Raw genomic sequence first — 22,132 nt, forward strand, 5'->3', positions numbered from 1 at the left:
GGTATTGCTGGGTTAAAATGTCAGATTCATAAAAATAAATGTAAGTCATCAGTGTGTGATTCTGTGGAACATGAGCTTGGAAGGCAGAAATATCCAGATTCAACTCTTATCTCCCCTTCTTACTGCTGGATGAACTTGAGCTCGTTCAGTGTCTCTTGTCATCTAACTAGTGGGCATAATAATGCTACCAACTCATATGTTTATTATGAAGATTTAGAGCCAAGCAAAATGCCTTGCTCAAAGCTAGTGCTAAAAGATGCTAAGAATAAAACGATGAGACAGCAATACAGGAATGTGAGATTTCAGTGCTCAGACTGAGCTTCAGACCTTAGCTTCCGCAGTGTTTGGGGGAAGAGGTCCAATCCATACCGTCCACCGCTTCCTCTCAGAATGCAAGCGCAGGTGCTGTGGGTCCCTTTGTGCCAGCAAGTGGTGCTTCTCTTTAGTCCCAGGGCTGAACACAGAGAACAGAAGAAAAGTTTCTGTAAATTCTGTCCACTGCCTTAATACCGTCCTATCCTGTATGTAAACCTCCCCAGCTTTGTGGAGAGGCCTAGAAAAAAAGTACATACCTCATTTTTGGATTTTAAAAGACTTTAATTTTTTCTGAATATATACACACATATACATATATATTATAAAAATTATTTGAGATAGTTTTCATTTTGTTCATGCCGACAGATAGGGTAAGCAAATTCATTCATGACACCATACTTTTCTTGGCCCTAAACATCCTAAAAGCAATCCATGTTACAAAGAAACTAGTAGTAATAGCAACAATTTGAAAAACACCAATTCTGTGCCAAGTGCTTTGTGTACACTTCTTATTAATCCCTACAGCAGTCCTTAAAAAGTGAATATTGTTAACCCCATTTAGCATATGAGAAAAAGGAGTCTCCCAGAGATGCGTAACTTGGCCACGGTAAGACCACTTGCAAAAATCAAAGCTAGTGCTTTAAGTAAATCTGATCTCTGTGCTCAGAGATGGCATAGTGCCAACAGCTAACCTCCTATTTGTGTTCTCACCCCTTTTTTTCTTCTCCTTTCCTTCCAGGTTGTTCTAGATGTTGGTTGTGGATCAGGAATACTGTCGTTTTTTGCTGTGCAGGCCGGAGCTCGGAGAGTCTATGCAGTTGAAGCCAGTTCAGTAGCACAGTATGCTGAGGTGAGTGGTTGTATTGTTACAGCAGCTACTCACTGGGCCTTCAGGAAGCTTCAGGGACTGAGTGATGGACTCTTCCAGGCAGGTCATTTAGAAGAATTCTTTTTACCAGTCTGATTTTTTCCCCCTGTTGGGAGGTTACTGCTGGAAGAGCCTGCCTTCACTGTAGTAATTGACATGAAAACAATAATCTTGAAAACTTCATGGTACTGAAAATATAACAACACCTTGTTCCTCCCTATCCACTGGGTGGCAAGTGGGCCTAGGGAATCAGGGGTAAAGAATGTTTTTTTATCTTTAATGATCTACCAAGCTGAGGAGTCAGACTTCCCTGGAGCTAGGTTTATTTATTTGTTTTTTTCAAAGTGCTGTACTGACAGTAGATGCACCACTCACTTAAATTTTACTGTTGCTTTAAGGGGCACTTGCTGCATGGTTGTATAGTTGGAGCACAGACAGATGTCTATGTTTCAAGGAGCTTTTTCAGATTTCAGGTTCTGATTGGAGGACAAGGGGATGCTTTGTTTTAAATATAGTGCTCGATGATCATTATAAAATGTATACCAAACAAATGAGAATAAGGCACAGTCAAGGATTAGCTAATCATAGTTCAGTAGTATTTGGATATAATAATAACCCAGTCAGGCTGCGGAGTTGGATGTGATGTGTGTGTGCACATGCCTGAACAGGGTAATGTGCTTGTCCTTCACGCCTGGAGGAGGCCTGCATTTTAATGAGGGGAAGAATGGCAGACGGGAAAGCTTGGCTCCTGCTTCTGATGAATATCATGAAACTTTCCTCCATCCTGGGACAGGGCATAGCTCTGAGTGATGGTTAGTTTGGACTGAATGATTAAGAAGGGACCAGAGACAAACAGACCATGTTTGGAAGGAAAGACTGCCGGAGTCTCACGGCTGGCAAGTTGTGGCACTTGCTTCTGTTCTTCCAACAAGTCTTGGATGAAATATTTTTGATCATCTGCTTATTCACCAATTCTTAAGAGTCATTTTTATTAAATATTGGTTATACACAAAAGAATACTTGTAAAATGTGTGCAGTGTCAAGAGTAACAATACAATGAATGTATGTCCACTCCCTCTTTTAAGAAATAGGCCTTTAGCATTTCCATTGAAGGTCCACATGTCTTGCCTGATCATTTCTCTTTTCTGCCCTAAACAGAGATAACCACTTTCTTGTATTTTTGTGTATCATTTCATTACTGATCTTTATAGTTTTACCACCTATGTTTCTGTCCCTAAAGACAAATCTTTTATGAACTTTCTATTAGTGGAGTCATAATGTATGTATTCTGTAATTTGCTTTTTTTCCCAACATGATGTTCCTGAGTGTCAGTTTGCTGATGCACACAACTGTTGTTTGTTCCTCTTTCATGGTGGATAGTGTTCTATTATGAAATGCGTCAAGTTGTCAGTCCACCGTGCTGTTGGCTGACTTTGGATGGCTTCCATCATAAAAGTATTGTTATGAACACACTCCGCACTGCATCTGTGCTGGAGCTTCTCAGTGTACACCCAACAGTAGAATTGTTGGGTCATAGGGTGTGTATACCTTCAACTCTAGTCTCTGATGCCACATTATGTTCCAAAGTGGTTTTTCCAGTGTTCACTCCCTTCAGCAGGAAACGAGAGTGCCATTGTTCTACAGCTTTGCCAGCACTTGATATTGTCAGGTTTGGAATTTTTGCCAATCTGGTGTTTATGACATATCTGTGGTTTTAACTTGTATTTTCCATTCACTAATGACTTGAGCATCTTTGCACAGTGTTTGACCATTTGTGCTTTCTCATCTGTGGAACTGCCTGTTCCAGTTTGTTGATGATTCTTCTTTTGAATTGTTTTACTAATTCAAATTGGTTTGTAGGAATGATTCCTATATTCTGGATATTAATCCTATTTAGTTATATATGTGAAAAATTTCTTCTGGTTTGTCCCTCACCTTTTTTCTTTATGGAATTCTTAACAAAATTGAAATATGGAATTCTAAATAAGCGAAGAGAAAAGGAGAATATAAATGTATAGAGAGAACTCATAGATAAAAATGCCTCTGCTCAAAAACGCATTCTTAAAGGTAGGGAATTGATAAAGGGTAGAACTTTGTCCCAGGTGCTGCCCATTTGTTCAATCATATCTTCATTCAGTTGCATCCCACAATTCTGTTTCTTGGGGGAATAGAGGAGAAACAGTAATGATTCAGGTGTAGTCTTATATTCAAAGAGTTTCTGTTGTAATAAGAGATTGATCCTGTTGTTTTCTCTTGTATTGGACACCAAAAAAAAAAAAAAAAAAGAGGGAGAGAGAGAGGCATTAATTTAGAGATTTTTTTTCTCATATAGTTTGTTTTCTCATATATTTTGAGGTGGTTTGAGACACATTAGACACATTTTTAAAAATGTAATACCCTTGGTTGTAGTATTTTAAGGGAAGAGAGGAATAAATTAGCTAGAGCTAGTTAGGCATTCGCTGAGCAGAGTCCCGTCTCCAGCCCCAGCATATACTCTAATCACCAGCACACCATGGGAGGAGCTGTTGTAGACACGTCTGTGTCTTTGATTTCTCCCAGGAGAATTTTCAACCTGATTAAACGCATCAGTGGGGTTGTTGCCTTCTGGCAGAGTGGGGCTACCCTCACGGACACTTTTACCCAGTGGGTCTGCTGGATAATTATAAGGGTCTCTAGCAAGAAGCCAATATGGAGAAGAAAAGGGAAAGAACTTAAAATTATAAAACTTTTTAGTATTTTTTTAAGTTTCAAACTATTTAAAACGTGGATATAATCTCAAACCTACAGATAAGTTGTAAAAATAGTTCAAAGGCTACCAAATTCTCTTACCTAGAGTTACCTATTGGTCGCATATAGCCCCATTTGCTCTATCATTTGCTCTTGTTCCCCTCTCACTGTACACGAACACACACACACAAATATGTATACACACAAAGAGGTGTGTGTGGATATGTACATATACATTTTGTGCATGTATTTAGGTAGAAATAGAGACACACACTTTTTCTACAGGCCAGTCACATACATCATAGCCCTTTACCCTTAAGCATTTCAGTATTTCCTAAGAATGAGGCCATTTTCTTATATAAACAAGGAAGAACTTGAAGGTGAAAAAAGAGGCTGTACAATGACTTGTCCATTGAGTCTTTCAATGTTATTGATCAAAAAAGGTTTTGGGGAGGCCCCAGCGTGAGCAGAGAGACTGTCCCCATGGGTATTGAGGTTGGAGGAGTCTGTACTGAACTGCCTCTTTCCTTGCATAATATTGCCACAGAGACTTGATTTTTTTTAACATTTTTTATTGATTTATAATCATTTTACAATGTTGTGTCAAATTCCAGTGTTCAGCACAATTTTTCAGTCATTCATGGACATATACACACTCATTGTCACATTTTTTTCTCTGTGATTTATCATAACATTTTGTGTATATTTCCCTGTGCCATACAGTGTAATCTTGTTTATCTATTCTACAATTTTGAAATCCCAGTCTATCCCTTCCCACCCTCTAACCCCCGGTAACCACAGTCTATATTCTCTGTCCATGAGTCTATTTCTGTCGAGACTTGATTTTTAAAGCCTTAAAACCACTGTTTTAATGAATTCTGAAGCATAATAGCTTTATTTTTGTTTTTAGCTTCTATAGAGGACTTTTGTGTTTCTGTAATCTTTCTTTTCTGTATAAGGCTGGGGTGGGTAGAGGTCGGGGGTGGTTTTCCAAATGCTGTGGGGACTGCGAGGAGTCCTTGAAATCCTTGGTGGCAAGTCTCCTTTGCCTCTGAGGCCTTCCCTGCATGTGGTCCTAAGGACAGGCTACTTAAGAATGCATTCAGGGCCAAGGATAATTAGAATCCTCTGAAAGGATGGCTTTGCCAGTAGCCTGGTCCCTTCTGATGAAAACCATGACCTCCGCCGTGCTCCTGGCCGCTGCCGTGGGTGTCAGGAGATGCTCCCTGTGAGCCAGGCCCTTTCACCTACGCGGAGGATGGTCCTCACTAGCTCTTGGTTTCTGCCTCTTATGCTGGCACTCCCCTGTACAATTCGTGGGTGGCAAAAGCAAGTGTGAACAGCACACAAAAGATTTTCAGTCTAAGAATAGACTTTGATAGCTGCTCAGCACACAGTGCATGGTGCTTCTTTCCACCTTTTCATTATTTGGTAATTGAACCAACAGACACTTAATTCTTTCCTCTGGAGTCTTCATTAAATTGCTCGGAAAAGATAAAATTGTAACAAGAAAGAAAAATGTACAAATTTAACTACCGTCGCCCGTTGCTGGATGCTTCTCACGAAAGGCTTCTGGGCTTTAAGTAAACAGAATATTTTCAACTTGTATTGAATTCAATTTCAGTTGCATTCAGTGGCTCAAACTGATTTTCTAGGGGCTTACCCTCAGATTGAGAGATGATGCGAATGACTCCTTGTCTGGAGGGCATGCACGATTAGTCACTTTTTGCAGAATGGTCATGAACTTGCCCAGTTGCAGCCATGTGCTCTCACCCTGGGCCCCATCTGACATTTCTGGGTCTGTAATAAGAGATCACCCTTGTCCAAGGAATAGGGCTGAATTAAAGGTCTCCCATAGGTTCCCAACTCACGAGCCTGCCCACCTCAAAAGGGCAGCTATCTCTTGCTGTCTTTTTCTTTTCTTATTGTGAAACATAAAGCTAAAGCCCCCAGATCTTACAGACCAAATGGAAAATAAAAGAACATTAATCAAATTTATACACATGTATAGTCAAGGAGGAGGCTATTTCTTAATTTCAAATTGTACACAAACACATGTCCCATATCTCTATCTAGAAGATAAATTCCTTGAAGGGCCGGGAGATTAAAAGACCGTGAACATAAGTAATCAGAAATAGGTTTATGTGTTGTAATCAATTTAAATTTACAACAAAGCTCTTTAGTACTTAGATTTAACAGTTTTCATAATCATTATTGGGCCACTTAATAATTAGACTTTACTATACACATTTCCTATCTATGCCTCATTAGGATGACTTTTAAGGAGTTAGACCAGATATTTCTAGGTCATGGGGTAGTGGAAGTAAAGGTAGGTGACATCGGAGCTCTTGTGATGCTGCCTATCTGGACCTGCTGTATCCATAATCTAGGGCTTCTCTGTCCAATATGGTAGCCACTGGACACATGTGGCTATTTATATGTAAATAGAAACTGATTAAAAAATTAAACTTCTTAGTTACACTAGCTGAATTCCAAGTACCCAGTAGCCACAAGTGGTTAATGGCTATTGTACTGGACACCACAAATATGGAACATGTTCATCATCAAAGAAAGTTCTAGTGAGTAGGACTGATGGGGAGGACAGAGGTGGCCAGACCTCACTTTTCTGGCATATGATGGTCAGGCTGGGGGCAATGTTCATGCCAGGTATTGGCAGCTATGTCCAGATTGGACTGGTTTGACATTAGGGAGGGCAGCACTGCCCAGTTCCTCTCACTGTGGGCATTGTTTATCTTTCCCTTATTTATGTGTAAAATCTGTCATAGAACAGGTTCCCTAGGAAACAGGCTCTGAAGCACAGATTTGCGTGCAGGATGTTTATTGCAGAAGACTCTCAGGACCCTGACCTGTGAAGGAAATAGGATAGAATTCAGCGGAGGAGCAGTTAAGCTGCATAGAGTTGGAACAAAGGGCTCAGGAAGTCACACAGGGAATTCCTGAGCTGGGACCACCCATCAGAGTCTAGCACGTTGAATCAAAGGCCTTTCTATTTCATGTTTCTTATGTACACTTCCTCAGGAAGGAGTGTAACTTTGGATAAGGTGGCTCTGTTAGGCCGAAGGAAGTTGATAGAACAAGACTCAGCTGAGAGCCATTGTCTCCCAACCTTCCCAGCAGCTGAGGGAATGAGTGCCTTGGTCCTGGATGAAGGATCCGCATAGTATATGCCATAGCAAGTACTCCAAGGTCAAGATACAGGATCCTAGCTTTGGTCTACAGACAGGAAGCTGCTGGAGAATACCGGTATCATAGTAAATCAATGAAGAGAATTGAAGTGATGGAGCAAATGGGATGATACTAAAAGCCTAGGCAAGGCCCCTGGGTGACTTGTTGTGTACGCCCTAGGGGTGGACAAAGACTTTCTAGAAACGCAGTACATCATCGGATCTGATGTACTTTGTAGTATTCTAAGCTCTGTGAGGACAAAGTGTGTAAAGACATGATTTCTCCCCTCCAGTAGTTTGTAATCCAGTTGGATTTCACACAAGTGAAATTCCTGCCGCAGAACAGCGAATGCCCAGTGCATATGAATGGCAGAGATGGGAAGCGCCACCGCGAGGAACACGTGCCCTCAGCTGGGCTGGTTAGGGAACCGTCAGAGAAGATGAAGAGGTGCAGTTTGACCTGAATCCTAAAAGATGAAAAGAAATGTTCCTCTTTTCACTTTTCACCTTTTACTACCAACAATGAGATTTTTGAAAACCCTTAGGTTCTCATGGGATTCCTCACCTTAAATGTGTGGATAATCTCTTCACAAATGCTTTGAAGGCCGTTTATTGAAAAGGTACTTCTAATCTTTAATCTTGAACAATAGAAAGAGCGTATATTTTGAAGTTTTCTAATGTAAGTTTATCCTTTGAGCTGGGATTTTTTCCAGTTTCTTTAGCGTCTTCAATAACTGACTTCTTCCTTCTCACTCTCCTACAGACACCAAATGCCTGAGTCACAAAATTGCGCCCAGCCCATCAGCACTCTTTATTTTTGCACTAACAACGGAGGTAAAAGGCGGTAATAAGAAATCTCTTAAGGAAACAATAATAAGCATTTTGCATACTTGAAGCTTTAGAATTTAGGATGCATCTTCCCATCTATAAACTCACAGTGCTTCAGAAGGAATCTGTGAGGTGCTTGGAGCAGATAATCTCCACATTGCAGATGAGGGAGAACCTTAGAGAGGTTAGGTCATGTGGATGGGACATGACTTGTGAGATACAGTCTCTGACTGCCACCTCCTTCTTGACCATCCAGGCAAGCAGTGAACTGGTGGTTCCCTTGGAGGTGAAGAGGTAGATGTTGTCTAGAAGCTGGAGCACCTACACTTGTAGGTAGTTCATCCAGGAGCCAGGAGAACACCCATCTTTTTCTCCTCCAGCAATCTGCTGTGAATCACTTAAACAGGCAGATAGGTCTGCCATGTAAGAAGGAAACCTTCCTCTATTGACACAATCAACCCGAAACACAGTTAAGAGAGGAGCACTTTTAAAGTAGTCCACGTGGAATGCCACCCCATTTGCCACAAAACCCCACCCAGGAAATCACCCTTCTTGCAGCTGGGTTGGTGATCGAGACTGATGAGGCAGGAAGGCAACTTGAGAAAGAATATAGCTGCCTCTTCACTTTGCTCAGTGCTCACTTCCCGGTCGGGAGGCCTGAACACCTTTGCCAGCATTGCAGTTGATGATGCAGGTTCTGGAGTCACAGAGTGTGGAGTGTTACCTTTGATCCCCGGCCTCATGGCCATGTGACCTTGACAAATTTTAGTTTCCTAATTACTGCTGTGACAAATTAACACAAACTCAGTGGCTTAAAACAATAGTATTTCTTACCTTGCAGTTCTGGAGGTCAGAAATCTGCAATGGGTTTTATGAGGTAAAATCAAGGTGACACAGAGCTGTGCCCTTTTTTGAGTCTCTAAAGGAGAATCTACTCTTTGCCTTTGGAGGCTGTCCACATTATTTGGCTGGTAGCTGGGGCACTCTGACTTCTGAATCATCACTTCTCTGACCTGACCCTCCAGCTTCCAGCCCACTGGCATAATACACGATAACCTCCCTATCTCAAGATCCTTAATTTAATCACATCCGTGTAAAGTAACATATTGTTTTTCAGGAAATGGGATGTAGACACTTTCGGGGGGACGTGATTCTGTCTATAAACAAGTTACTTGATCTTTCTCTACCTCATTTCTCAATAAAATTGTAGATAATAATAGTCCCTCATGAGGATATGATGAGAATTACCTGAGAAAATCGATATAAATATTAACACAGTGCCTGACATTTTCTAAGTATTGTTATTGTTGCCATCCTGGTTATTATCACTATCACTGTGGGGTCTCATTTCATCCATGTCTCTGTACAAGTCAGGTTTTAGGAGCAGGTATCAGGGAATGGGGATCCCAGGCAACAGTGGGAAGCATGGGTCCAGGCAGAGCACATTTTTCAGGTGTGTGTGTTTAAATTGAATTTTGAAATTTCCTTTATTGCTCTTTTTAATTTTTTTTCATGTTTCAATAACTCTTCATTTATAGACACTGAAATGGAATTTTATTTAATTTTCAGGAGTCAAGATATGTCATTCTTCTTTTTATTTTTTCCCAATCATTTAAAAATATAAAACGCATTCTTATCTTGCAGGCTATGCAAAAAGAGGTAGTGGGCTGGATTGGCCTGTGGGTGGTAGTGCTGTCTCCTGGTCTAACAGAATCCTAATTCATTTAAAAAAAAAAAAAGAAAAAGAAAGGTTTTTGTTTGTTTGTTTTTAATGTGAGTAGCTAGTACATGTCAGGTCCTATGCTTGGCCTGAGGACTGTCATGGCTGACAAGATAGACATGGTCCCTGTCTTCATGGAGCTCATGACATAATAACTACATGAGTGATGATTAGAAACTGTAAATACTCCTTAAGGACCAAACAGATAACTGATACTCCATAAACCACAGTGCCAGAGAGGTATGAGCAAGATGAAGAAGCAGAGAAACCTTTCCCAATTAAAAGAACAAGAGAAATCCCCTGAAAGGAAGATCGATGAAATAGATATCGATAGCCTAGTAGATCAAGATTTCAAAAAAGGAGTGATCAAATTGCTGAAGGAATTAAAAGAGATAGTGTTTAGAGATATAAAATATGTCAAAAATGAAATTGAAACTATAAAGAAGAGCCAAGTAGAATGGGTAAACTCATTGACAGAGATGAGGAATTATCTAATAGCTGTGCAAAGCTGACTAGATAATGCAGAGGAACGAATTAGTGACCTAGAAGACAGGACAATAGAAAGCACCCATTCAGAAGAGCTACAAGATAAACAAATAAAAAATAACGAAAATAGCATAAGGGACCTATAGGATAATATAAAGCATCCCAATCTTCGCATAATAGGGGTCCCAGAAGGGGAAGAAAGATCAATGGGGATTGAAAAGGTTTTTGAAGAAATCATGACCGAAAACTTCCCAAACTTAAAGAAGGAATCAGATATCCAAGTACAGGAAGCTCAGAGGGTCCCAAACAGGAACAACCCAAATAGATCCACACCAAGACATATCATAATCAAGATGGCCAGAGTCAAGGATAAAGAAATGATCCTAAAGGCGGCAAGAGAAAAGCAAAGAGTAAGTTACAAAGGAACCCCCATAAGGCTCTCAGCTGATTTCTCTACACAAACACTACAGGCCAGAAGGGAGTGGCAAGATATATTCAAAGCCCTGAATGAAAAAAAGATGCAGCCTAGGATACTTTATCCAGCAAGGCTATCCTTTAGGATAGAAGGAGAAATAAAGAATTTCACAGCCAAGAAAAAGCTGCAGGAGTTTAGCAACACTAAACCCATGCTAAAAGAAATATTGAAAAGTCTATTCTAAATAGAAAAGCAGCAGGATGCTACAGAAATGAGAAACGCACAACTGGAAGGGTGATAACTCATGAATTACAAATAAACACAAAATTATAAAAGAAGACATACAAATCACTGAGAGTGGGACAGGGAGGCAGGGAAATATAGAATATTTTTTTCTTTCTTTTTAAAATTTTTTTACTGGTAGGATGGGTTTGAGATCATGTTATTATCAGTTTAATAAAAATAGTTATAGTAATGGGCTAATAGATTTATGAAAAAGGGTAACCACAAGCCAAGAACTTAGAATGAAGTCACAAAAACTAAATAAAATCCATGATAATACAAAGGAAAATTACCAAACCACAAAAGGAAGAAGAAAGGAACAAAGAGGATATACCAATTCAACTGCAAAGATAAAGTCAAAATGGCAATAAACACACATCTATCATTAATTACTGTAAATGTTAATGGACTAAATGCTCCAGTCAAAAGACATAGAGTGGCAGACTGGATAATAAAGCAAGAACCTTCAATATGCTGCATACAAGAGACCCACTTTAGGGAGAAGGACACATATAGATTGAGAGTGAAAGGATGGAAAAGGATATTCCATGCAAATGGAAAAACCAAAAAAGGTGTTGCAGTACTGATTTCAGACAAAATAGACTTTAAAACAAAGGCCATAAAGAAAGATAAAGAGGGACATTTTATAATGATAAAAGGAGTGATGCAGATGAGGATATTACACTTGTTAATATATACGCACCCAATATAGGAGCACCTAAGTACATAGAACAATTACTAACAGAGATAAAGGGGGATATTGATGGGAATACAATCATAGTTGGAGATTTTAACACTGCATTAACATCACTAGACAGATCTTCCTGACTGATAATAAACAAGGCAACAGAGAAATTAAATACTATAATAGAAAAACTAGATTTGGTGGATATTTTCAAAGCATTACACCCCAAAAAATAGGATATACTTTCTTTTCAAGTGTACATGGAACATTTTCTAGGATCGATCATGTACTTGGACACAAAAGAAACCAACAGTTTTAAGAAGATAGGAATTATCTCAAGCATCTTTACTGAACACAATGCCATGAAACTGGAAATCAACAACAGAGAAACAAAGGAGAAACAAAGGAAAGCATGGAGATTAAACAATATGTTATTGAAAAAACAATGGGTCAATGAGGAAATCAAAGCTGAAATTAAAAAATACCTTGAGACAAATGAAAATGAAAACACAACCACACAAAATTTATGGGACACAGCAAAGGCAGTGCTAAGAGGGAAGTTTATAGCGATACAGGCCTTCCTCAAAAAAGAAGAACAATCTCAAATAAACTAACCCACCACCTGAATGAATTAGAAAGAAGAACAAAAAGCCCCAAAAAGCAGCAGAAAGAAGGAAATAATAAAGATCAGGGAGGAAATAAATAAAATAGAGATTAAAAAAACCATAGGAAAAAATCAATCAAACCAAAAGCTGGTTTTTTGAAAAAGTAAATAAAATCAACAAACCTCTGGCCAAACTCACAAAGAAGAAAAAAGACCAAGCACAAATTAGCAAAATAAGAAAGGAAAATGGAGAAATTACAACAAATAAAATAGAAATACAGAATATCATACGAGAATATTATGAAAAACTATATGGAACCAAACTGCATAACCTAGAGGAGATGGACAAGTTTCTGGAAACATACTGTCCACCAAGACTGAATCAAGAAGAAACTGACCACTTGAACAATCCGATCACTAGAAAGGAAATAGAAATAGCAATTAAAAACCTCCCTACAGATAAAAGTCCAGGACCGGACGGCTTCACTGGGGAATTCTACCAAACATACAAAGAAGAACTCATACCAGTCCTTCTCAAACTCTTCCAGACGATTGAAAAGGAGGGAATACTCCCAAACTCATTCTATGAAGCCACCATCACCCTGATACCAAAACCAGGCAAAGACACTACAAAAAAAGAGAATGATAGGCCAATATCACTGATGAACATAGACGCCAAAATCCTCACCAAAATATTAGCAAATAGAATCCAACAACACATAAAAAAGATTATAAATCATGACCAAGTGGGGTTCATCCCAGGGACACAAGGCTGGTTCAACATATGCAAAGCAATCAGTGTAATACATCACATCAACAAGAGAAAGGACAAAAACTACATGATTATCTCAATCGATGCAGAAAAAGCATTTGATAAAATTCAACATCCATTTATGATAAAAACTCTCGCCAAAGTGGGTATAGAGGGAACATATCTCAACATAATAAAAGCTATATATGACAAACCTACAGCCAGCATACTACTCAATGGTGAAGAACTCAAAAACTTCCCACTAAAATCTGGGACAAGACAAGGATGCCCACTATCACCACTCCTATTCAACACAGTCCTGGAAGTCCTAGCCACAGCAATCAGGCAAGAGAGAGAAATAAAATGGATCCAAATTGGAAAAGAAGAGGTAAAAGTGTCACTGTATGCTGACGACATGTTACTATATACTGACGACATGTTACTATATACAGAAAACCCTAAAAGGTCCACACAAAAGCTACTAGAGCTGATCGAAGAATTCAGCAAGGTAGCAGGTTACAAAATTAATGTTCAAAAATCAGTTGCATTTCTTTACACTAACGATAAATCAACAGAAAAAGAAAGTAAAGAAGCAGTCCCCTTTAAAATAGCACCCAAAGTGATAAAATATCTGGGAATAAATCTAACCAAGGAGGTGAAAGAATTATACACAGAAAACTATAAACCATTGATGAAGGAAATTAAAGAAGACTTTACAAAATGGAAAGATATCCCATGCTCCTGGATTGGAAGAATCAATATTGTTAAAATGGTCACACTGCCCAAGGCAATCTACAGATTTAATGCAATCCCTATCTAATTACCCAGGACATATTTCACAGAACTAGAACAAATCATAATAAAATTTATATGGAACCATCAAAGACTTAGAATTGCCAAAGCTTTACTGAAGAGGAAGAAAGAGGCTGGAGGAATAACTCTCCCTGACTTCAGACAATACTATAGAGCCACAGTCATCAAGACAGCATGGTATTGGTACCAAAACAGACATACAGACCAATGGAACAGAATAGAGAGCCCAGAAATGAACCCACAAACTTTTGGTCAGCTTATCTTCCACAAAGGAGTCAAGAATATACAATGGAATAAAGACAGTCTCTTCAGCAAATGGTGTTGGGAAAACTGGACAGCAGCATGTAAAACAATGAAGCTAGAACACTCCCTTACACCATATACAAAAATCAACTCAAAATGGATCAAAGACTTAAACATAAGACAAGATACAATAAACCTCCTAGAGGAAAACATAGGCAAAACATTATCTGACATAACATTTCAAAAATTTTCTCCTAGAAGAAATAAAAGCAAGAATAAACAAATGGGACCTAATGAAACTTACAAGCTTCTGCACAGCAAAGGAAACCAGAAGTAAAACAAGAAGAAAACCTACGGAATGGGAGAAAATTTTTGCAAGTGAAATGGACAAAGGCTTGATCTCCAGAATATATAAGCAGCTCATATGACTCAATAAGAAAAAAATAAATAACCCAATCCAAAAATGGGCAGAAGACCTAAACAAGCAATTCTCCAAGGAAGACATACAAATGATCAAAAGGCACAAAAAATGCTCAATATCGCTAATTATCAGAGAAATGCAAATCAAAACTACAATGAGGTATCACCTCACACCAGTCAGAATGGCCGTCATTCAAAAATCCAAAAATGACAAATGCTGGAGAGGCTGTGGAGAAAGGGGAACCCTCCTACACTGCTGGTGGGAATGCACTTTGGTGCAGCCACTATGGAAAACAGTATGGAGATTCCTCAAAAGACTAGGAATAGACTTACCATATGACCCAGGAATCCCACTCCTGGGCTTGTATCCAGAAGGAATCCTACTTCAGGATGACACCTGCACCCCAGTGTTCATAGCAGCACTATTTACAATAGCCAAAACATGGAAACAGCCTAAATGTCCATCAACAGGTGACTGGATAAGGAAGTGGTATATTTATACAATGGAATACTACTCAGCCATAAAAACTGACAACATAACGCCATTTGGAGCAAGATGGATGCTCCTGGAGAATGTCATTCCAAGTGAAGTAAGCCAGAAAGAGAAAGAAAAATACCATATGAGATCGCTCATATGTGAAATCTAAAAAACAAACAAACAAAAACAAAGTGTAAATACAGGACAGAAATAGACTCATAGACATAGAATACAGACTTGCGGTTGCCAGGGGGGCAGAGTGTGGGAAGGGATAGACTGGGATTTCAAAATTGTAGAATAGATAAACAAGATTATACTGTATAGCACAGGGCAATATACACAAAGCATTATGGTAGCTCACAGAGAAAAAATGTGACAATGAGTGTGTATATGTCCATGTATGACTGAAAAATTGTGCTGAACACTGGAATTGGACACAACATTGTAAAATGATTATAAATCAGTAAAAAATTTAAAAAAAGAAACCGTAAGTAGTGGTTATGAAGGAAAAATACAGGGTGCTGTAAACTATGACTTGTATTACTCCTTTTTAAAATCAAAAGATTGCAAGACGCAAAGTCTCCCAACTCTTCCCAAAGCTTCAGTAGACTGTTCAGGACAGGGTGATCAGCAGCTCTCTCATATCCATATGTCAAGAGAAAGTCACAGCTGTTCCTAAGTCCTTTCCATAGTGACTTCCCTTGCTGACCCAAATCTACGAAGTTCCCCTTGGGTGGTTGGGTATTGGTGACTGTTCAGAGGAGCACAGCCACCTCAGCACCAGGAAACGCCACAGTGGCTCTCAGGGAAGGACGCATCAGCATCCCCCTCAGGTTCCTGGAACACGGGTGCTGAGCCCCACCGCCAAAGCTCATCCAGTAGGGACGGGGATGCGGACCAAGAATTTGCATGTCTAATAAAGTTCTGGTGACGCTGAAGCTTTGAGAACCACAGGAATTATATAACATCAGAGATGAAACAGCCTCTAAAAAGGATTTCTCACAACGTATTTGAGAGATACATCAAGGACACCCTTCAGGGACTGAGCTGGAGAGAGAAAGGAATTTGAACAGCAGTGGTGAGCCTACCTGCCCCGAGTCCCCCATCGTTAGTGCAACCCCCTCTTTTTTTTCAATGATGGATAAATGTTATTACATTCAACTTAGGAAATAGCCAGAAAGACTAAAAGCTTCATATTTAATGTATTCTGCAAGCATTGAGACTTGGTTAAAAACAACTTGATTGTCTTTTTTCTATTTTTTTTTTTACTTTTAAAAAGTTTGCTTTTGTTCTTAACCTCAATTTTCTTTTTTTTCCCACTTTTACTCAGAAATAATTGATGTATATCACTGTGTAAGAATAAGATGTTCAGCATGATGATTTGATTCACAAACATTGTGAAATGATTACCACAATAGGTTTGGTTAACATTTACCATCTCATATAGATACAATAAAAAGAAAAGCAAGATTTCTTCTTATGATGAGTACTTACACGATTTACTGTCTCAACAACTTTCCTGTATCTCATACCACAGTGTTAATGTCATGCTGTACATTGCATCCCTAATAGTTACTTATCTTATAACTGGAAATTTGTACCTTTTGACTACCTTCCTCCAGTTCCTCCACCAGCCCCTCACCTCTGGTAACCACAAATCTGATCTCTTTTCCTATGAGTTTGTTGGGGTTGTTTTTGTTGTTTGGGTTTTTGTTTTAATTCCACATACAAGTGAGATCATACAGTACTTGTCTTTCTCTGTCTGACTTATTTCACTTAGCGTAATTCCTTCAAGATCCATTCGTGTTGTCAACAGATGGTAGGATTTCCACGTTTTTCAAATAGCTGAATAATATTCCATTTTATCTATATCCATATCTATGTCTATAAATCACAACTTCTTTATCCATTCATACATCGATGGACACTTAGGTTGTTTGATATCTTGGCTATTGTCAGTAGTGCTGCAGTGAACTTGGGAGTGCAGTTTTTTTTGAGCTAGTGGTTTTGTTTAGTCAAACACCCTGCCCTTTTTGCTTGATTGAGGTATAATTGATATTTTTAAATTATACACACTTAATATATACATCTTGAAGAATTTGATATATGCATGCTTCCATGATGCCATCACTAAAACCAAGGTACTAAACATATCCATCACCTCCAAAAATTTTCTTGTGTTCTTCTAGTTTTGTTTTTTTCCTAGTAAAAACACTTTACATGAGATCTATGCTCTTAACGTATTTTAAAGTACACAATACTGCATTGTTAAGTATAGGTGCTGTATTGTACAGCAGATCTCTAGAACTTACGCATCTTGTATGACAGAAACTTTATACCCATTGAAAAACAATTCTCCATTTCCCCCTCCCCCAGCCCCTGGCAACACCCTTCTATTCTCTGCTTCAGTGAGTTGAGCTATTTTACATACTTTGTGTAAGTGGAATCATACAGTATCCATTCTTGTGTGATTGGCTCATTTCATTTAGCATCATATCCGCAAGGTTCATTCATGTTGTCGCAAATGAGAGGATTTCCTTCTTTTTTTTAAGGCTGAATTATATTCTGTTGTAAGTATATACACATTTCCATTGTAAATAATGCTGCTGTGAATACCGGGTACAGATACCTCTTCTAGATTCTGATGTCACTTCTTGTGGACTTATACTTAAAATTGAGATTCATAGATAATATGATAGCTCTATTTTTATTTTTTTGTGGGAACTCCAGTTTTCCATAGTGGCTGCACCATTTTATAGTCCCACTAACAGTGTATATAAGGAGGGTTCCAATTGTTCCACATCCTCACTAACTTTTTTTTTTATTGCTGTTATTTGGAAATAGCCATCCTCGCAGGTGTGAGGTGGTATGTTGTTGTGATTTTGATTTGCACTTCCCTGATGGTTAGGGGAGCAACATCCCTTTTATCTGTTTGAATTATTGGGTTTCTGGATCAATCTGAATTTAAAGGGTTAAGAGGCCAAAAAAACCTCGTGAAACTGATGACCAGTTTCCTCAGTTACAGAGGGAGTCTTGAGAATTTCAGGGGTTTGCCCAAATCCACAGTTGCCTTTCCTCTGCAGTGGCAAGTTGTCCTTGTTTCCAGTGGTGACATGTCTTCCTACTGAAACCATAATTCAAGCAGCTCCTTTGCGGCTTCTGAAATCTACTCTCCTTCTGCCAGAGTCTCAGCACACAGCTGCTCCTGTTATTGCCCCTCTCTTTTCTCCTGGCAGCCCCCATTGTGCAGAGCTGTCCTCGGACCCAATTTAAGGGCCGCTTTGAGTCTGGGCATTAGAGGGAGAAGCAGCGTGTTTGCAGAAAGGGCTTGTTGACCTGAAGCATTTTTCTGCCATGGCAGATACACGTTTTAGGGGAATTGTGATTTAGGGCACACATTTTCTTGGCAAGCATAGCAGGGAAGGTAGGACAGACTGTAATTTAAACTTGTCCAAATAAGAAAGGTGTCATTTGTGCTTTCTGGGGAATGAAACTAACAAGCATTCAGATGGCTTATCACTCATTATTGCTTGACAGAATCTTCATGTCTTAGAACTCCATTCAGCTCTAGCAGGGAATTTGCTTCGTTCTCACACCCCCACCCCCACCCCAGCTTTACTTTCCCAGCCGGTTCCAGGTAGCTCAAGAGTTTCAGTCACCCTGTAGGAAGTACCACAAAAGGGGAGGAAGAGCAAGATCAATGTTTAGCTGTGTGAGATTCTTCAAAGACCTAACCAACATCTGAAGAGGAAAAAACCCAGTCAAATCAGCAGGTTGGCCTCCCCACACAATGCTAAGTAATCACTTAGACTCCTCATTTTCCGCAGAACTGATGAATCCTCTTTCACTTTGGGCTGATGGTTGGGCCGTCATGTAGCCTCAGATTGGTGTCCAGTCTTATTCTTTTCATCTGCTGTAGCCAAGGAAATGATAACTGGTTTTGCCACCTGGGTTACTTTTTAATGATCTGAAAGACCACAAGGAGCCGGCGTTTCTTTTGTGCAGTTCCTCATTCAGCAAAGTAATAGCCACCTGAAAAGAGCTTTCTTGAAAAGGAGAAAGTCTGCTGCTCTCAGGCGGATGCAGTAATACCGCACGAGCCTCTGATCAAACTGTCGCACTGCGCGTGTTACCGGGCGTCTGACCTGCCTGAAGAGGACTTACCGCTGAGGTTTCCTGGTATTTGCACTGCTGCTTTTCTGCCAACAAGCCGGGAAATGACAGATGAGTGTCCCTAAACTTCAGTGTGAGCGCAAGTAAAGTGCCTAAGAGACTCTGGGGCCCAGCCACCTCCTGGGGCAATGCTGGAAGGGGAATCGTGTTTTTCTTCAGGGTCACCCTCTGTGCAAATGAACTTCAATCAAGGGCAAAATTAAAGCCAGCACCACAGGGGATACGACACTGGAGCGAAAACACACAGCGCAGTCTCCCCTCTGCCTGAGCAGACAGGCAGCCTCTGCTTACAGGTATCAAACTTGGAACTGAAACAGGAAGTTGTTCTTTTCTCCTTCCTAAATTCTTTTAAAAAATAAAACAGTTTCAGCCTCAAAACCACCATACTATAGTATTTTAAAAAGCAACTTCCTGGGTGTTAGAGTGGCTCGTGGTTAAGGTGGGGACCTGGCTGGTTGTTGCTGTGGATATTTACCTGCAACGTTCTGGTTGCGTATTGGCATGCATTTTTAGCTATCCTATCAATATCTGTTTGTATAGAGACACATTTATTTTGAAACCTGTACTCACATATTAGGTACATTATCAGCATCCTCCAAAGTTAAAATGGTGAGATCCCGCTGTACACCCACAAACAGCTGAAGTTTAGAAGACTGACGATAAAGCCAGTGGGACCTGTATACATTGTTGGCAGGAGTCTAAAATGACTTAAGAACTTTCAAGAATAATTGGGCAGTTTTTCTTAAATGCACTCCCCCTGTGATGCAGCAGTTCCACTCCTTGGCATTTCGCTAAGAGAAATAAAAATATGTTCCCACAAAGGTTTGTGTATGAAAACCTGGAAGCAACCTTTATGTCCATCAGCAAATGAAAAGACAAGCCAGTTGTAGTACATCCAAACCATGGAATGCTATTAAACAATACAAATGAATAAACTACCTTTCCACATAACAGTATGGATGAATCTCAGAAACATTATGCTGAGTAAAAGAAGCCAGATACAAAAGGGCATATTAAATTATTCATACGAAATTCCCAAACAGGCAGAACTAATCTATAGGGACAGAAGGCAAATCACTGGTTGCCTGAAGGTGGGTGGTGCTGAGCAGGGTGAAGGAGGGGTCAGGATTGATCTTGAAGAGGCGTGAAGGAAATTGGGGGATAGCTGGATATTTACTCTCTTGATTGTGGTGGTAGTTACATGGGTACATATATTTATTAAGACATACTGAGCTATACACAAAATGAGTGTTTCATTATATGCAAATTATTTAACATTCAGTAGACATACTTTTTTATTTTTAATATTTTTTAGTTCGTCAGAAGAATGCTTTATTTTGCTTTTTCTTCATTTTAGTTTTTATTTATCATTTTTTAATTTTTAATTTGCATGCAATTTTTAAGTTACTTTCCATTTACAGTTGTTACAAAATATTGGCTGTATTCCCTATGTTATATGGTATATCATTGAGCCTATCTTAACATCCAACAGTTTGTACCTCCTACTTGCCCCTTTTGCCCTTCCTCCCCAGACTGATAACCACTAGTTTGTTCTCTATATCTGTTAGTCTGCTTCTTTTTTGTTACATTCACTTGTTTCTTGTACCTTGTAGATTCCACATATAGGTGATACTATAGTATTTGTCTTTCTCTGTGTGACTTATTTCACTTAGCATAATTCCTTCCAAGTCTGTTCATGTTGCTGCAAATGGCAAAATTTCATTCTTTTTTATGGCTGAGTAGTAGTCCATTGTGTGTGTGTGTATCATGTTGCTGCAAATGGCAGAATTTCATTCTTTTTTATGGCTGAGTAGTAGTCCGTGTGTGTGTGTGTGTGTGTGTGTGTGTGTGTGTGTGTGTATGTACCACATATACACACCACATTGTCTTTATTCATTCATCTGTTGATGGGAACTTAGGTTGTTGCCATGTCTTGGCAATGACAAATAATGCTGCTGTGAGCATTGGGGTGCATGCATCTTTTCAAGTTAGTGTTTTTGTTTCTTTCAAATAGATACTCAGGAGTGAAATTGCTGGGTCATATGGTATTTCTATGTTTAGGTTTTTGAGAAACCTCCACACTGTTTTCCATAGTGGCTCTAGCAATTAACATTCTCACCAACAGTATACAAGGGTTCCCTTTTCTCTACATCCTTGCCAACATTTGTTATTTGTATTTAGATACTAACCATTATGACAGGTGTGAGGTAATATCTCATAGTGGTTTTTATTTGCATCTTCCCAATGATTAGTGATGTTGAGCATCTTTTCATGTGCCTGTTGACCATCTGCATTTCTTCTTTGGAAAAAATGTTCAGTTCTTCTGCCCATTTTTTGATTGGATTGTTTTTTTTTTTATGTTCAGTTATATGAGCTGTTTATGTATGTTGTGTATTAATCCCTTGTCATGTGCAAATATTTTCTATTGTTCTGTAGGTTTTCTTTTCATTTTGTTTATGGTTTCCTTTGCTGTGCAAAAGCTTTTATATTTAATTAGGTCCCCTTTGTTTATTTTTGCCTTTATTTCCTTTACTTTAGGAGACAAATCCAAAACATATTGCTTCAATTTATGTCAAAGAACGTTCTGCCTATGTTTTCCTCTAGAAGTTTTATAGTATCTGGTCTTACATTAGGCTTTAATCCATTTTGAGTTTATTTTTGTATGTAGTGTTAGAGAATGTTCTAATTTCACTTTTTAAATTGTACCTGTCCAGTTTTCCGGCACCACTACTTGAAGAGGGTGCCTTTTCTCCATTGTATATTCTTGCCTCCTTTGTCATAGTTTAATAGACCATAGGAGCATGGGTATATTTCTGGGCTCTCTATTCTGTTCCATTGATCTGTGTGTCTGTTTTTGTGCCAGTACCTTACTATTTTGATTACTGTAGCTTTGTAGTATAGTCTGAAGTCAGGAAGCAGGATTCCTCCAGCTTTGTTCTTCTTTCTCAAGATTGTTTTGGCTATTCAAGATCTTTCGTGTTTCCATACAAATTGTAAAATTATTTGTTCTAGTTTTGTGAAAAATGGTATTCGTATTTTGATAGGGATTGCATTGAATCTATAGATTGCCTTGGGTAGTGTGATCATTTTAAGAAATTGATTCTTCCAATCCAAGAACATGGTATATCTTTCCATCTAT

The 22,132-nt window shown here is 39.1% G+C and overlaps 1 protein-coding gene across 2 annotated transcripts in view; it reads left to right on the forward strand.

The window, feature by feature from the left end:
- The window catches only part of LOC102528441 (histone-arginine methyltransferase CARM1-like), a 274,834-nt gene that overhangs the window by 187,646 nt on the left and 65,056 nt on the right, over positions 1-22,132 (forward strand). For both annotated transcript variants that reach the window (XM_072959540.1, XM_015242609.3), the window contains exon 5: positions 1,055-1,165. In XM_072959540.1, coding sequence (XP_072815641.1) covers positions 1,055-1,165 — 111 coding nt within the window. The remainder of the gene's footprint in view (positions 1-1,054; positions 1,166-22,132) is intronic.

This window comes from Vicugna pacos, chromosome 4 (assembly GCF_048564905.1).
Source record: "Vicugna pacos chromosome 4, VicPac4, whole genome shotgun sequence".
NCBI classification, from domain to species: Eukaryota; Metazoa; Chordata; class Mammalia; order Artiodactyla; family Camelidae; genus Vicugna; species Vicugna pacos.